This window comes from Nicotiana tomentosiformis, chromosome 4 (assembly GCF_000390325.3).
Source record: "Nicotiana tomentosiformis chromosome 4, ASM39032v3, whole genome shotgun sequence".
NCBI lineage: Eukaryota > Viridiplantae > Streptophyta > Magnoliopsida > Solanales > Solanaceae > Nicotiana > Nicotiana tomentosiformis.
The window spans coordinates 23,916,506-23,935,205 of record NC_090815.1 but is presented as its reverse complement, the minus strand read 5'-3'; the positions used below and the strand labels follow the sequence as shown (position 1 = coordinate 23,935,205).

The 18,700-nt window shown below is 39.7% G+C and overlaps 1 protein-coding gene across 1 annotated transcript; it reads right to left on the bottom strand.

Annotated features, from left to right (window-relative positions):
• Positions 1-11,455: 11,455 nt before the first annotated feature.
• LOC138909377 (uncharacterized) lies at positions 11,456-12,050 on the bottom strand. The gene is made up of 3 exons (XM_070200572.1): positions 11,937-12,050; positions 11,678-11,869; positions 11,456-11,611 (listed from the first exon to the last, which is right to left on the bottom strand). The coding sequence occupies exons 1-3, from the start codon at positions 12,048-12,050 to the stop codon at positions 11,456-11,458; spliced, it is 462 nt and encodes a 153-aa protein (XP_070056673.1).
• Between the last annotated feature and the right edge of the window lie 6,650 nt (positions 12,051-18,700).

Here is an 18,700-nt window from a genome sequence, read left to right as displayed (position 1 = left end):
ATGTTCCTAAATATGCCCTCAGCCTTAGTATTTTGGTTATTTTGATTCATAACAATTCCTCCGCCCTCAAAAAGAACCTTGTCCTCAAGGTTCGAGTGGAACCTTGTCCTCAAGGTTCGAGTGGATCAATGTGAGTATCTCAGTAGTGTCAAGCTGCGAAACAGTACAACTGAATTTGTCAAGACTCAAACATTTGTCGAGAGTTGTTGCAACAAGAGAAATGTCAGCATTGCCTTCCTGGTCAATCCAACGGAGGAAATATAGAAATATCTGCATGACAATGATAACATTCAACAAGGAATCCAAAGCGACATTAGCATTGTGAACTCTCTTTTCACTTGATTTGTGCGTAACATCAAATGTGCCAATGATAAGTTGATTTGCCTCCTCAATGCTGCTAAAGTCTTCCAAAATCTTTACTGGTGCATCCGATGGAAATTTATTCAAGAAACGACACTTGAATAAACAAAGTACATGATGAAATTTCTTGAGCGCATCAAACAAAAAGTTAAACTTGAGGGCCTCTTTTAGTTTGTTGTCATCCTGGTGCAGAGAGATATCATATGCTAATTGTAACAATCTTCTAGCTACAAAAGCATCTCCAACACTTAAGGTGTCCACAGAATCCAGCTATAAAACCTTAACTCGTCCACATAATTCCTTGGTATAATGGAAACAAACTTCACGGCCTTTTATGACAAGAAGTAACCTTAGATTTGGACGGCACAACTTAGGAACAACAACGTTATAATGTGAATCTTCTCCTTGTGCCAAAAAGTAATTCTCCTCTTCACTTATCTTAATTATATCATCATTTTCACATATGCCAAAGATAACTTTTCTAGCACTTGATGCCAATAACTTCAAATTTGGAAACACCGGACAAGACCACATTAGCATTCTTAGCAGCTTTTGTGGCATGAAGCTGGACTAATTTGTAAGGTTGAGCAACTGTCTTTGCAAATATTATTTTTCCAACTTCAGACTCTCTATAGAGAACGATCAATGTAAGAGGCTGGATACCAATGTCTTCAGACAGCTTGGGGTGAGTCAAAGGACATTCAACGGCTTCTTTAATCTCCTGATTCTATGCGTCTAATCCACCAAAATCAGCATATAACTCTGAAGGAGGTTTTTCAACCTTCATGACAGACACCACGACATCGACTTCATCTTGTCGAAGCCCAACAACAGATAGAACCTTTGTATGTATCCAAGTAGAATGAGGTTCCAAATGGTCTTTTTCCACAAAGGACAATATCTCAATGTGACACTCTGGCCCAACAGAATGAGAAATCTGAGATTTGGCCAGCAATTGCCAATCTTGAAGAGATCAAATTTAATAGCCAGAACTTGAGTGGAATTTTTTTTAAGCACGGCGAGCGAGTTCCTGCCAATTATGTCATTGAATTAACCTCTCTCGTCGTCCAGCCAACTACTTTTGACATACATATGTATATCAATCATAATGCTAACAAACAAAGCTAGACATAACTTACTATACTCGAATCTTTGTCCAGTGTCTGTGAATTCAATGTCATTCGTGTCTCTGTTATCTGTAATACGAGTACTAGGTTCCCTGTGTAAATCAATTTGAAAAGGACTTTCATCTTTGTAGCATATTCGTGCATGCATTTCGGACACCTCAGACTATACACCATTAGCACCAACCAAAGAGCCCTTGTATATTGCTGTCCATTCTAAAGAATCACATTAACCTTGTCCACACAGTCTTCTTCGCTAATCTCCACAGAAGGCTCTCCCCTCTTTTGTTGCTTGCCATTGCCGACTTGAATTTGATATGTTGATAAAGCTAGTACGAGGTCATTTACACTACAGCCAATCAAGCTACCAGTATTTCTAACAGCTTCACTTTATTTTACACTCCAGTCCAGGAACTTTTTTAAATACTCCAAGAACTCATGATTTTTAATAGAAACCGGAGCATCTGAAACTTTTTCAAGTGCTGGTATGATAGCTTCCAATTGGTCTTTCAATGAGCCTGAAGTCTTCTCATAAATTCCAGAATAAGGTTTCGCTCCAAGGGCTAATAGTAGCCTGGTAGATAGAATGTCGAGGGCTATTACACGTACACGAATCTTAGCATCATGTGTAAGATAATCAAACATTGACATGATGTCAATCTTGAGGTAAGTAGGTGCAACAATAGCAACAAACTTCCCCAAGTGTGTCGCAACCAACCTTCGCACCATGGGCATGTCCTCTTGACATATTTGACTGTAAGTAGATCAGAGGTCTATCGTTAACATATCTAGGGCATTGGAGTAAGCAATATGAAAGAGTCCACAAGCAGGAACTGTGACTGTGAACCACTCACCAGCTGCCAACCTCTTTACAAGGTAGAACCAACCAATCAATTTACTTTCACTCGCCGGGCATCCAATTAATGGGAGATCCGATTAAAAACTATTATCGAACATTTTGGCGACGTTGTGTGAGTGTCCATCATCTGAACCGAGATCAAATGGAAAATTAAGTAGCATACGCATAGTCACAATTCCAACTAGTGTTCTAGTCAATATATGTTACCAGTTTCAGGGAAACAAGTAAACAATAATGTCTTTGCAAACGGACCATTAAGACTAGTGCAACATTTAGGGTCATGTAGATAGTGAACAATTTCCTTTAGTTCATCTTGTACCTCCGCAACACCCTGAATGTCGCTGTAATAGACAGTGAGTTTCTTAAGCTGGAATGAAAAATAACCATTGTATCGGTCAGAGTAATCAATTCAAAGCGCAGCACAAACAAATTCGCAGGACTTGGAGTAGCAGTGTCTATTGGACATTGTGTTGAACACCTGATGTCCAAGAATTGCAGAATATCCCGGTAATGAATCTGCTATGGGATTTTGTAACATCTCAGAAGGTGCCTCAGAATTGTCTAACAAGAGTGAGTTTCCGACAATCAAATCGGAGCGATTGTCGCTGGTACAGTCTAAGAACGATAGAGGTGAAGATTGAAGCAGTGTTACATAAATACAAGCATAGGACACACCATCGGGAACCATTGTTTTGGGTATTGTATCTCCGACAGCAAGAACATAAAGTTATGAATCGAGATGTGATTTCACAATATTGGCCCCCTTGGTGATTGTATCTGTATACGGTCGAAACAGATTTCGTCCTTCCTACGTCTGATCGAGTTCGAAAGATAATCGATCGAAGTGAGATATCGAGATGGGTTCCGAAGATGGTACAAACAAGCTTTGAATCCGTGGGGTTGATTAATGTCGAGTTCGATATCGTTGTCAAGCTCGGATCCAAATCAAACTATGATGCAAAGTAAAGCTATCAAGCTTATAATCCAGAAACCGACCAACATTAACCCCGAATCAATTCGAGAGCTCGAGTCAGAATCGAGCTCGAGCCAAGATCGAGAGCTCGAGTTAGAATCGAGCTCAAACCAAGATCGAGAGCTCGAGTCAAGATCGAGCTCGTAGACAAAAGCTGTTGCAATCCCACTAGAGAGAATCTTGGCAGAAATTGTGGAAAATCTAATCTATCATAGGTTCCCCACTACGTATTTTTAATTATATCCAAAGTAAGATCTCTCCACTATAAGAGGGATGGCTATTATTTCTGTAAGGGATCTATCATTTTAAGGCATTCATACACTCCCATATTATTGATATTCACAGAGAAAAACATACTGATATTCATAGAGAGATTATCCTTTTTTGGGTTTTGTATATTAATTCGTCTTGCTTGTTCATAAACTGTTTTCCATTCAGTTTGGTTTGTATTTCATTCTTTATATAGTCAATACTCAATATATTTCTACTTGATTTTCTGATTTGTACCATGTTATACCACGTACCCTTAGAACTACGTATAAATTTAACTCTATCCGTTTTTCAGGTAAACAGTTTGGCGTCCACCGTGGGGCTAAGGATAACAGTGGTTATTTGATACGAATCTGAAGAAACACACCGTTGTGTTTTTGCGCTCGGTTCCGAAAATATCTTGGATTTCGGATTAGCAACGACTAACTACCAATCAAATGACTTCACCAATCGACAACGGAGCCGGTCTTCAAGATGAGAACAATAACTTGACACTCAGTACCGAAAGGCCACTTGTAAACGCCGTTGGAGCTCGAATCAGAGCGCCAATAGATATCAATTCGCATGTAGCCATCGAGACGAACCTCGATGCTGAACCCGAGAATAGCATCCATGGTGGCACTCGGTTTGCAGCTCGAGATACCCATAACATCGAGGAAAATGACGTTAGCTTGCGTATGATTTTCGAAATATTGCAAGCCCAATATGCAGTAATAGCTCAGTTGCAGAGCCAAACCCAGCTACAAAGCAAGCCGGAGCCCAGTCCACCTCGAGAAATTACCCACAAAACGGAGCCAACCATAGTGAAGTCAAATGAGCAAGAATCAGGGACTACTCCCGAAATTGCTAAATTGCTCGAAGAACTGACAAAGCGAGTCGAAGCCAATGATAAAAAAGTAGAAACTTATAACTCTAGGGTCGATAAGATCCTGGGAGCTCCACCAATGATGAAAGGGTTGGATTCAAAAAAAATTCGTGCAAAAACCTTTTCCCTCGAGCGCAGCCCAGAAACCAATCCCCAAAATATTTCGTATGCCCGAAATTCCCAAATATAACGGAACGACCGATCCCAACGAGCACGTCACTTCTTACACATGTGCCATTAAGGGTAATGATTTAGAAGACGATGAAATCGAATATGTGTTATTTAAAAAATTCGGAGAGACCCTCTCAAAGGGGGCAATGATTTGGTATGAAAACCTACCACCAAATTCCATAGACTCGTTCACCATGTTAGCAGATTCTTTTGTGAAAGCACATGTTGGCGCCATAAAAGTCGCAACAAGGAAATCAGACCTCTTCAAGGTAAGACAAAAGAATAACGAGATGCTGAGGGAGTTCGTATCTCGTTTTCAAAAGGAACGAATGGACTTTCCACCAGTCACAGACGATTGGGCTGTTCAGGCTTTCACTCAAGGTTTGAACGAACAAAATTCGACGGTTTCATGATGGTTAAAGCATAACCTGATCGAAAACCTAGCCATCACATGGGCCGACGTACACAATCGGTATCAATCAAAAATTAGGGTCGAAGATGATCAATTGGGGTCTGAACCCGCTGTTCGAAGGGATATTAATCGAGAACGAGGTCCGATCGGGGATCGATACCATCTGTACAACAGAAGCCACAAAGTCAGTGAATCGAGACATAACCTCGGGCAAAATAACAAAAGAAGTGATGGAGGTCAAGGGTCCCGAGGGCTGATGAACAAAAGTAGGTTCGATAGGCCTGCCGGATCTAAGGAAGCACCTCGGTTATCGGAATATAACTTCAGCATTGATGCATCCGCCATCGTTTCGGCTATCGGACGCATCAAAGGCACTAAATGGCCTTGACCCATGTAGACTGATCCTGCCCAGAGGAATCCCAATCAAATGTGCGAATATCATAGCACCAATGGCCACAGAACGGAAGATTGCAGGCAACTAAGAGAGGAAGTGGCCCGGTTATTCAACAAAGGGCACCTTCGGGATTTTTTAAGCGATAAGGCGAAGAACCATTTTAAAAACAGGGATTTCGGCAAGAAAAACGAACAAGAAGAACTGCAGCACATCATTCACATGATCATCGGCGGCGCCGATAACCCTCAGGGACCAGTGCTTAAACGCACTAAGACATCGATTGTGAGAGAAAAGCGATCTCGAACTCAAGATTACACACCCATAAGAACTTTGTTCTTCGATGATGAAGATGCAGAAAGAGTCATACAACCTCATAAAGATGCATTGGTATTATCCGTACTCATGAATAAAACTAAAGTTAAGCGTGTGTTAATTGATCCAGGTAGCTCAACCAACATCATCAGATTGAAGGTCGTAGAACAACTCGGCCTGCAGGACTAGATCGTACCCGAAACCCTGGTTCTAAACGGATTCAATATGGCATGTGAGACCACCATAGGCAAGATAATTCTACCAATAAACGTGGCCGGAACCATCCAGGAAACGAAGTTCCACGTGATCGAAGGCGACATGAGATACAACGCCCTTTTCGGAAGGCCATGGATCCACAACATGAGAGCTGTACCTTTGACCCTACACCAGGTCCTCAAATTCCCAACACCGAGAGGATTCAAAATAGTGTACGGAGAACAACCAGCCGCAAGAGAAATGTTCGCCGTCGAGGAAGCGAAACCAATATCCTCGCCTTCGCCAGTAAAGGGATCAGACTCAAAAGGGGAACGAGATACTAAATAGCAGTCACAGACATTGGCTTTGATCCAACCTAATAACCAGGGGATCGAAGAAGATGATGATCAGAGGATCCCTCGATCCTTCGTGATTCTCGATGACTCCGACGCCACCACATCAAAGATTGAGGAACTGGAGCAAGTCACACTAATCGAGAACTGGCCCGAACGAAAGGTATATCTGGGAACGGAGTTGAGCCCCGAACTCAGGAAGAAACTTATTCAATTTCTTATCGATAACATTGATTGCTTTGCCTCATCCCATTTATATATAACAGGGATCCCACCGGACATAACGATGCATCGACTATGTTTGGACCCTAGGTTCAGACCGGTGAAGCAAAAGAGAAGACCCAGTCCGAGGTAAAGCACGCATTCATAAAGGACGAGGTAACCAAACTTCTCAAGATAGGATCCATTCGGGAGGTGAAATATCCCGAATGGTTAGCCAATGTAGTTGTAGTGACTAAAAAAGGGAACACACTTAGAATGTGTGTGGATTATAAGGATTTGAACAAAGCATGCCCCAAAGACTTCTTTCTGCTGCCCAACATCGTTCGCATGATCGATGCCACGGTCGGTCACGAGATCCTCACTTTTCTCGATTCCTATTCCGAGTATAATCAAATTCAGATAAACCCGGAGGACCAGGAAAAGACTTTATTTGTCACAAAATATGAAACATATTGTTACAATGTGATGCCCTTCGGGCTAAAAAATACAGGGGCTACTTACCAACACCTAGTAAATAAAATGTTCGAAGAACAAATAGGTAAATCAATAGAAGTTTATATTGATAACATGCTAGTTAAGTCTCTGCACGCAGATGACCATTTGACCCATTTACAGGAAACGTTCGAGATTTTGAGGAAATACAACATGAAGCTCAACCCCGAAAAATGTGCTTTCGTAGTCGGTTCGGGCAAGTTCCTCGGCTTCATGGTGTCAAATCGGGGAATCGATATTAACCCCGATAAAATCAAGGCTATCGAAGACATTACCATCGAAGTCACAAATTTTTCTCTCTACTCAAAAAGAAGAACGATTTCGCTTGGACCCCGGAATGCCAACATGCATTAGAGGAACTAAAACGATATCTATCAAGCCCACCGCTACTTCATACTACAAAAACAGACGAAAAACTTTGCTTATATTTGGCAGTATCGGAAATCGCAGTAAGCGGTGTCCTAGTTCGGGAAGAGCAAGGTACGCAATTTCCCGTTTATTATATAAGTCGGACCTTAGGAGAAGCTGAAACTAGATATCCGCACCTAGAAAAATTTGCACTGGCACTAATAAGTGCCTCTAGAAAGTTAAGACCGTACTTTCAATGTCACCCCATATGCGTATTAACCACTTACCCGCTTCGTAATATTTTGCACAAGCCTGAACTATCAGGCCGATTGGCCAAATATGCCGTCGAACTCAGTGGGTACGATATCGAATATCAACCCCGTATGGCCATCAAGTCTCAAATTTTAACAGACTTCGTGGCCGATTTTCACGCCAACCCTCGTACCCGAAGTCGAAAAAGAACTCCTATTGAAATCGGGTACGTCAATGGGGTATAGACCCTTTTTACGGATGGGGCTTCGAACGTGAAGGGGTCCGGGCTAGGCATAGTTTTAAAGCTAGGTTGACTATTAGGCAATCTATCAAAACTACCAGGTTGACTAACAACGAGGCCGAGTATGAGGCTATGATTGCAAGTCTCGAGCTAGCTAAAAGCTTGGGAGCAGAAGTCATTGAAGCCAAGTGTGACTCTTTGCTGGTGGTAAATCAAGTAAACAAAACCTTCGAAGTTCGAGAAGATAGAATGCAAGGGTATTTGGATAAACTACATGTCACTTTGCACTATTTTAAACAATGAACTTTACAGCATGTTCCACGAGAGCAAAACAGCGAGGCTGATGCACTTGCAAACTTGGGATCATCGGTCGAGGAAGGTGAGTTGAGCTCGGGGACTGTCGTTCAACTCTTGAGATCCGTGATCGAAGAAGGTCATACCAAGATAAATTCTATGAGATTAACCTGGGATTGGAGAAATAAGTATATTGGATATTTAAAGAACGGAAAGCTCCCATCGGACCCTAAAGATTCAAGGGTTCTACGAACCAAAGCTGCTCGATTCATGTTGGCTTCGGATGGAACGCTATACCGAAGGACATTCGATGGACCATTGGCAGTATACTTAGGTCCGGGAGATACCGATTACATCCTACGTGAGGTGCACGAGGGTACTTGTGGGAATCACTCCGGTGCCGATTCATTAGTCCGAAAAATAATTAGGGTAGGGTATTATTGGATCGATATGGGCAAAGATGCAAAGGAATTTGTTAAAAAATGTGACAAATTCAAAGGTTTGCACCAATGATCCTTCAACCCGGAGAGCAACTTCACTCAGTCCTATCCCCCATGGCCATTCATGAAATGGGGAATGGATATCGTCGGCCCTCTGCCATCGACCCCAGGTAAAGCTAAATTTATTTTATTTATGACTGACTATTTCTCTAAATGGGTTGAAGAACATGTGTTCGAGAAAGTAAGAGAGAGAGAAGTTATAGACTTTATCTAGGATCATATCTTATGTCGATTCGGGATACCCGCCGAAATAGTATGTGACTATGGGAAACAATTTGTTGGCAGCAAAGTGACGAAATTCTTCGAAGATCACAAAATAAGAAGGATATTATCAACACCGTATCACCCCAGCGGGAATGGACAGGCCGAATCAACGAATAAAACTATCATTCAAAACCTAAAGAAGAGGCTGAACGACGCTAAAGGAAAGTGGAGAGAAATCCTACCCGAAATCCTTTGGGCATATCGAACAACGTCAAAATCTAGTACAGGGGCAACCCCGTTCTCCTTAGTATATGGGTCCGAAGCCTTTATACCAGTCGAAGTCGGCGAACCCAGTGCCAGATTTCGATATACAACAGAAGAATCAAATAACGAGGCTATGAACACTAGCCTCGAATTATCAGACGAAAAACAAGAAGCTGCTTTCATCCAATTGGCCGCCCAAAAGCGACGAATCGAAAGATACTATAATCGAAGAACTAAGCTCCGCCATTTTAAGCACGGGGACTTAGTGCTAAGGAAAGTCACCCTCAATACCCGAAATCCGAACGAAGGAAAACTAGGACCGAACTGGGAAGGACCATATCAGGTTCTCGAGAACGTCGGAAAGGGATCATACAAGCTCGGCATTATAAACGGCAAACAACTATCAAGCAATCGGAATGTGTCACATCTAAAATGATACTACTGTTAAGGTACGACCCTCCCCCCTCCCATATTTATTTACATTTCAAAACTGACCCCTGCAGAAGTCCGATCAGGAGCTAAGATGGATCCTTCAATACAAAGCCTTAGATCTGAAAGCACGCGTTGCACTCTTTTTCCCTTAGACCGGTTTTATCCCAAATGGGTTTTTCGGCAAGGTTTTTAATGAGGCAACCAATGATCGTGCTACACTTACAACAATATCCGAGGCCTCTTTACAATCGACCTCAAATACTAGGGGGGGGGGGGGTTAGCCCTCAAATATATCAAGTTCTGATGCAAGAAAGTTATTTGCAACAACGGGGTTCCAACAGGAAAAGTTGTACGAGCCAAATGGTCAAAACAAACCATGTTCATGTAGTTGGCCCGAACCCAGACGCGAAACATAAACACATGTATAATGACTTGCAAAGAAAGTTCTCCTCTTTACCGACATCTTATATCTAAGAAAAATTCCTCTATTTGGAGATTTATTACGCAAACAGAATTAAGATAAACTCGACCATTAAGCCTACGGGCTACTTTTATTTTGAGTTCGAGCAAACACTCACTCGACCTTTACGCCTACGGGCTACATTACTTCGAGTTCGAATCATTCACTCGACTATTAAGCCTACAGGCTACTTTTATTTTGAGTTCGAGCAAGCACTCACTCGACCATTACGCCTACGGGCTACATTACTTCGAGTTCGAATCATTCACTCGACTACTAAGCCTACGGGCTACTTTTATTTCGAGTTCGAGCAAGCACTCACTCGGCCATTACGCTTATGGGCTACATTACTTCGAGTTCAAATTATTCACTCGAATACTAAGCCTACGGGCTACTTTTATTCCAAGTTCGAGCAAGCACTCACTCGACTATTACGCCTACGGGCTACATTACTTCGAGTTCGAATCATTCACTCGACTACTAAGCCTACGGGCTACTTTTATCTCGAGTTCGAGCAAGCACTCACTCAACCATTACGCCTACGGGCTACATTACTTTGAGTTCAAATCATTCACTCGACCATTAAGCCTACGGGCTACTTTTATTTCGAGTTCGAGAAAACACTCACTCGACCATTACACATACGGGCTACATTACTTCGAGTTCGAATCATTCACTCGACTACTAAGCCTACGGGCTACTTTTATTTCGAGTTCGAGCAAACACTCACTCGACCATTACGCCTACGGGCTACATTACTTTGAGTTCGAATCATTGACTCAACTAATAAGCCTAAGGGCTACATCACTTCAAGTTTGAATAAGCGCTCGCTCGGTTATAGAGGCTACGAAGTCCAAATTTGATTAAGTTATTTAAATCCTTGTGAAAATATTCATAAGGCATGAATAAAGTCTTCACAAGACCAGAAACAAAAAAGAAGCAAGTCGGCAAAAAAAGGGGATATTTCTATATACAAAATTGTTTAAATGATTGATTACAGCATAAAAATTAAGGACTAAGCTTCTTGGTCATCCCCAGGAGCGGTCTCTTCTCTATCGGGCTCCTCCCCCACCCCCCCTTCTCGAATCCGCTCTTACTCCCATCGTCATCATCATTGTCATCATCAGAAACCAAGGCTTCAACATCGGCTTCGAGTTCTTTAGCCCTTTTTATCTCTTCAGCGAGGTCGAAACCACGAGCATGGATCTCCTCGAGGGTTTCCCTCAGAGATCGGCACTTAGCAAGATCAGCGACCCAATGTGCTCGAGTATCGGTGGTCTCGGCTACCTCTCTTGCTTGGACAGGGACAGCTTCAGCATCGGCCCCATAGACGGCCATGAGTGCATTCGCATCGGCCTTTGCCTTTTCGGTATAATTTTCGGCCTTGGCAAGTACAGAGGCCAACCGAGCCTCGAGATCTGCTATTCTTCTCGCTTGAACTAGGCCTTTTTCCTTTATTCATTGAAGTTGGGTTTCTGCCGATGATAACTTGGCTCGAGCAGTTTCTTTCTCTACAGCAAAGCGATCCATACCTTCTTTCCACTGTAAAGACTCCGCTTTTATCATGTCGAACTCCTCACGAAGCTTCCCAATCATCTCAATTTTTTGCTGCAACTGTGAGACCAAAAAATTAGCCATCATTCCGGTATCAAGCCCATAGGCTTTTAAAAGTATCATTACCTGCTCAGACAGATCGGTCTGATCTCGGTAAGCCTTGGCCAGCTCAGCTCGGAGGTCTTTTATTTCCTCTTCCCTTTGACCTAAGAGAAGTTTTAGGGAGTTCCTCTCCTCAGTAACCCGCTGAAGGTCGGCCTCGTATCGACGCAGCTCGTTTTGGGACCGAGAAGGTGCTTCTCGATGAACTGCCGTAACCTGCAAAGAAACAAGAAATGAAAAGTAAACATGAAGGTAGTACCAACAAAATAATTTTAAGGCTTACCTGATTCAAAGCATGCTGCACCCCGTGAAAAAGATCCGATTCATCACTAGTACCGGCAACGTCCTCGATACCGGTAAATAGGTCGCGAAAAGGATCCTCTCCATCATGAGGCATGTCTAGATCGAGGGCCCCCAAAGCTTGGGCTTCCCGAATCACCCCTGCGGAAAAAGCGGGGAAGGTGGGCGAGTCTTCGATTGCTGCTGCCCCAAATGAATCACTTGGAGCATTCTCTTCGGTTCGAAGGGATTCAAGAGGGGCCCCTTCAGACATATCCCCCATCCGTTGGCTCCGACGGGATGCGTCTTCGATCTCCGACAACTCAGGGACTCCGTCCGAATCTTTCTCCGGTATACCCTCAGCTCGAGGCGGAACCTCATGAAGCATCATCGATCCAGCTGCCGATGGGGCATCAGTTGTTCTCTTTGTTCGGGCCGCCAGCGCGGACCCATCGTTTTCTTCTTCTTCATCTTCATCCCTTAGATGCAGAACTGATTCTATGATCAAAGGAATGACATTCTTGTTCGGCTTACGAGCTATCCTCTTCTTCGGTTTTGGATATTCGGGAACAAAGGCTCTTTTCCTTTTATTTTCCTTCACCGGCTTTGGGACAGAGGCCAAAGTTTCTTCCTCGAATGGACAAGGGCCTCAAAACCGCATCTTTGCCTAAACCTGCATATGGAAAATTTTATTAAAATATTTGGAAGGCATCTCGGTTGAATTATCAAAGAGTACGAGAAAGGGGCTTACCGTGATTTTTGGCCTCCCACTGACCCTTTGACAAATCACACCATGAGCGCTCAGCGTATGTGGAGGTCGAAACAAGAGCTCGTACCCAGTTCTTGAGATCGGGAACTGCTCCGGGCATCCAGGAAACCACTGCATCACAAAAAGAAGAGTATCGATGAGAAAAGAAATGAAAGAGCAAAATAGAAGGAAGTAACAGCAGGATCACACTTACGTTTCATATTCCACTCCTCGGAAAAGGGCATCTTTTCGGTCGGAATCAGATCTGAAGTCCTCACTCGAACGAACTTGCCCATCCAGCCCCGATCCCTGTCCTCGTCAATGCTCGAGAACATGCCTTGGTAGCCCGACGCTGAAGTTTTATTAACCCTCCTCGAAAAAGTCGAGGACAGTACAATCGGATAAGATGGTTGAGGGTGAACGGCATCCCCTCGATTTTGTTCACAAAGTATCAGATCAAGATAACGATCCACCAAAAAGAAGGATGGACCTTGCCCAAGGTTATTTGGTATTGACGACAGAAATTAATAATAACGAAATCGAGGGGACCTAACGTGAAAGGGTAAGTATACACATTCAAAAAATTGCTAAACTGATCGACTTCGAAAGATAATCGATCGAAGCGAGACCTCGAGATGGGTTCCGAAGATGGTACAAACAAGCTTCGAATCTGTGGGGCTGATCAATGTCGAGTTCGATATCATTGTCAAGCTCGGTTCCAAATCAAACTATGATGCAAAGTAAAGCTATCAAGCTTATGATCCAGAGACCGACCAACATTGACCCCGAATCAATTCGAGAGCTCGAGTCAGAATCGAGCTCGAGCCAAGATCGAGAGCTCGAGTCAGAATCGAGCTCAAACCAAGATCGAGAGCTCGAGTCAAGATCGAGCTCGCAGACAAAATCCGTTGCAATCCCGCTAGAGAGAATCTTGGCAGAAATTGTAGAAAAGCTAATCTATTATAGGTTCCCCACTATGTATTTTTAATTATATCCAAAGTAGAATCCCTCCACTATAAGAGGGATGGCTATTATTTTTGTAAGGGGATCTATCATTTTAAGGCATTCATACACTCCCATATTATTGATATTCACAGAGAAAAACATACTGATATTCATAGAGAGATTATCCTTTTTTGGGTTTTGTATATTGATTCGTCTTGCTTGTTCATAAACTGTTTTCCATTCAGTTTAGTTTTTATTTCATTCTTTATACAGTCAATACTCAATATATTTCTACTTGCTTTTCTGATTTGTGCCATGTTATACCACGTACCCTTAGAACTACGTATAAATTCAACTCTATCCATTTTTCGGGTAAATAATATCAACTGAGTCCAGTGCAGAGGCGAAAGCTGTAGCATCTGAAATTTCTGGAGCATCAACGAATTCCGTGGAGTCTAATTGCATTTCGTGCAGCACTGACTACATACGGATCATACGAGTGTTGTTCTCTTGCATCTCCTTCACTAAATCCCGTATGGTATTGATCGAAGTATAGATCATGGCATGAGAGTCCAAAGGCACAGAGTATGAGCAACGAGAGCACCAATGTAGTGAACCCATATTATATTGAAATGGATAATGGGAACCACATACACAAATATAAGAGTTCATCATCAAATAATTACAAATAGTTAAAACAAGTAACCAAATCTTCCATAGGAAGAAGAAATAAAAAAGGGAGAAGGGAGGGAGGTTCCAGATCTATCCTCTAAGAAACTAAGTAAAATAAAATAAATCAAGTTTATAGCTTAAGCCTAATAGAATGTTTACTATTGTATATATAGGTATATGCTCCATCTAACTCGGGTCCCAAATGTAATTTGCTAAGTTTCATATGTGCCCTCAGCCTTAGTGTTTTGGTCATTTTGATTCATAACAGAAGCCAAGTCAAGCCAAACCAAGCCAAGCCAAATCAAACTAAACCAAGCCAAATAGGTAATGAGTGGGTAGGTAGGGGTAATTAGTTTTAATTGGGTAAGTATATATTGTAAATAATTTTTAAATGGGTAGGAGAAAGTAATTATTTTAAGCTCAATGGATATTTTGCATAAATTGCTCATTTATAAGAGTCTTTTAAAATAATAGCCGATATATATATATATATATATATATATATATATATATATATATTATTTTTTTTATTTTTTTATTTGACTAACAATTGTAATTATTTTCGGCTCACCGGTCAAATATGTTAAAAGCCGCTTTAGTATTCATACTAATTTACAACAACAAAAAGAGATTGGCATTTTGCCATTAAGTTTCTATATTTGGACTGTATAGCCGATCAATTATGATTAAAATTTAAATGATTGACTAAGCATAAAATCTTTAATCTTGTTACTCCATGATAATGAGTTGCCTCAAGTATCCACCAGATAAAAGGAAAGAAATTTAAAAAAGAATAGGGGGGAGATAGTGCAATTTAACTTGGAAAGAACTTCATACATTAGATTAGTCGAATTCATCCCACTAATTTTCAGATTTTCAAAAGTTGAATTTGAAAATAACTATTTTTCCATTCGACAGACGTCATATTCATTCCTAGGAGGCATATTCTCACGTTTATTCTTATTTATATTTAAGCTGCATCTTTCAGAACATCTTACAAGCCAATTATTACAGGAAATATCTATCAGATATCATGTGAAGAACTACATATGCCGGACGCGTGTAATATACAATGAAAATATTATTTATTTATTTTGATAATGTTAACATTCGAGCCAATTTGAGGGCACATGAGATGTTATTTCAGAGGCGGATCTAAAATTTAAAATTTATGAGTTCAATTTTTAAGATTTTTAGCAATGAACACATTATATTGTTAGAGTTATGGGTTCATATTAACTATTTATAGTAAGTTTAGTGAATTTTTATCCATAAATTTATATTTCATGTCGAAAGTACTGAGTTCAGATGAACCTAGTAACAAAGAGCTGGATACGCCCCTGTGTTATCTCCCGCCGGCAAAGATATCAAATAACTCTATTCACGTAGACTTAAATGGATTAAAAAAAATAACCCAACTCTTTTTTTTTCTTGTGTTTGGTGGAACTAAAAATGAAAATATGTATAAAAAAATGAAACAAAGAAAGAAAAGAAAGTAATTTTAGGATTTTGAATTACCAAACATGATCTATTTCTGCAAAATTGAAGATATGAAAAAGAGAGGCAAATCATATATATATCAGATACAAAAACAGGAAAAGATGGGACTTCTTACACATCCTACATCTGTATATGTACATCTAAAGAAAAAGAAAGAAGAAAACCCAAAAAATAAGTGAAGAACCCCAAAAAGATGAATTAGTTTTTTCCCCCAAACCATCCGGTACGAAAATAGAGGGGGAAATCATTAGTTCGAGCCTCGTTATCTCTAAGTCCAATGTGAGCTTTCAAGTTGGATTTGGAAGTCTTCTTTCTTTTTTCGATGATAAAAGTAAGACCAAAGCTCACGAGCTTATTATCCTAGACAGCATCACCCAATCAAAAATCCTTCTTTTATCAAAGGAGAATCAAAAAAATTATATTTTCATACAATATCTTAATTGAATTATATGTAATGATCAATAAATTAGTTGAATTCTATATCTACACATACTAAAAACATCGCAAAATTCTAGTACCAATCTAATATATTCTATAGATATTTGGACTAGAGTTGACAAACAAACAAAAATATCAATATACTTTTTTAATATCGAATAAAAATCTAAATGGGGCGTGACCAAGTGGTAAGGCAACGGGTTTTGGTCCCGCTATTCAGAGGTTCGAATCCTTCCGTCCCAGAAGATATATATATTCTATGAGAATATAGATTGTTTTTTTAATAATGTTCTGTTTAAAATCAAAATGTTAGCTCGAATGTGATTGTTGTTTCTGATTTTTTTCTTCGATAAATCATTTTTTTTTTTTCAAAAACTGAATCGAGATGCGAAAGAATCTATATTCCCTATCTCATATTCTCTATCCCCTAAATTAGCCTAATTAGATTTCATTTTCTTTTTTGTGGATTTCTTGGCTTTTCGCCGAGAGGTTTTTTTTTTGGTACTAATTAAATTCACTTACTCTCTTAATTCTTAATCAATGAGTTAGGCTAAAATATCAAAAAATAGGAGCAAAAACTTGACGTAATCTGGACTTGTTTGGCTTTGTGCCTAGACAACTCGCATTTCGTCAATAAGTTAGGCTAAAATATCAAAAAATAGGAGCAAAAACTTGACTTAATCTGGACTTATTTGGCTTTGTGCCTAGACAACTCGCATTTCGTAAAAATCAATAAAAATAAAAAAGACTAGGACCCCCTCCCCCCCCCCCCCCCTTTTTCTTTTGATTTATGTTGCATCAGTCCCACAGAATGGGTAGATATGAGTTAATCAGTAATGGGAAGATATTCATTTCAATATCTATAAACGGTGACAATTGCTCAGTCTATTTGATCGAATTGATAGATATGAAACCCTCCTCACTCTTTGGATTTTATCAATCAGATGAAAAAAAAAAGAATAAGAATTAAATCTTACCTTATATTAGTCTTTTTTTATCCATCTCATAAAAAAAAATGAATTTGTTATTTGGTGTATTTATTTATTTTAGATCATTGAAATCGTTGATGATTCAAATAAAAAAAAGACTTATCTTTTTTCCTAAGATGATCAAAAGTGATCTTTAACTATCAAATTTTCTTCAAATAATGATGTCGAAAAGGGAACTTTCTAAATATAGTAAATTTAGAAATATAAATAGTTTTAATCATTCCTTATAAGCTGAATCTTTGCTATTTGAAGAAGTATGAAATATATCAATCTCTCCTATTGAGTCACGTGAAGATGCAGAATCAAAAAGAACTCATTTATTCGTCTTATTTATTATTATTTATATATTAAATATTAATTAATATGTTAGATAAATTAATATTAACGATGGGATCTTACTAAAGAAAAATATTTATCCACCTATCTCTATAGTAACCTATATCTATAGTATATAGATATAGAATAAAGTATAGATTATGGTGTTTATACATCAACCCAACCAATGACTATTCATGATTCCATAATTGAATCAATTCCATACGGGTTCTTAGAGGAATGTTATGGATAATAAGTTCCCGAGCTCATGAGATTATTATCATAGACCGCAACAAGTTGATAGGATTACATTTCCATATTCCCCGTGTGGCAACATGGAGGCGAATAGATTCCCCAACATGTCTAGACTTTTCAGCAATGGAGGCGAAAACTTATTCTTTTCAGTTTCAGTCGGCGGAGCTCTACTCTAGGACGAATTTTTTACGTGTTCGGAGAGTTAATAATTTGGATAACTTAGGGTCGCAGATACTAGTACAAGGTCTCCTATTCATAGATCTAAGACGAGAGTACAATTAGGTAAGAATTTACATACTTTAGATTTGTTGAATTCATCTCACCAATTTTGTAATTTTCAAAAGTTGAATTGAATATGTGAATACGATCCTAGGAGTGTAATCATCGGCAAGGTATATATATTCTTACCTTTATTCATTATTTATTAAAAACAGCATATTTCAGAACTTCTTACAAGCCAATATGAGTTAATTTGCACAAAAAGATAAAAAAAATCATGTGATGAAACCAATATCGTAACACTTGAAAAATAAAAACGAATATATGCATTAAAAAAAAGATAAAGAAACACAAATATTATATGGTGAGCTCATAATTTTAAAAGTACAGTGAATCTAATCTAAAGATGTTGAAGGTTAAATCCATTTGGATCCGCTTCTTCTAATATAAATATAGCGCAAAATTTGAAATATGAAATAGAGAGACAGGAGTAACAAAAGATGCGATGAAATAATAAAGTTTTTTCTACCCTTAATAAGAAGTGACGGGTTTGACGAAATAAAGTGTTCCTTGAGAAGGAGCATTTTTTGAAGCGGAAATTTCAAATTAGCGGATCAATGGATTTGAACACACGATGATTAAGATTTGAGGCGAAAATATCAAATACAAACACAAGACAAGAGATAA

What these genes read in the sequence shown, in the direction of transcription:
- LOC138909377 (XM_070200572.1), bottom strand. Translation starts at nt 12,050, where the DNA reads ATGCCTCATGATGGAGAGGATCCTTTTCGCGACCTATTTACCGGTATC. An exon ending in TGCAGCATGCTTTGAATCAG is followed by an intron (nt 11,870 to 11,936) that starts GTAAGCCTTAAA and finishes GTTTCTTTGCAG; the next exon opens with GTTACGGCAGTTCATCGAGA. An exon ending in AGACCGATCTGTCTGAGCAG is followed by an intron (nt 11,612 to 11,677) that starts GTAATGATACTT and finishes TTGGTCTCACAG; the next exon opens with TTGCAGCAAAAAATTGAGAT.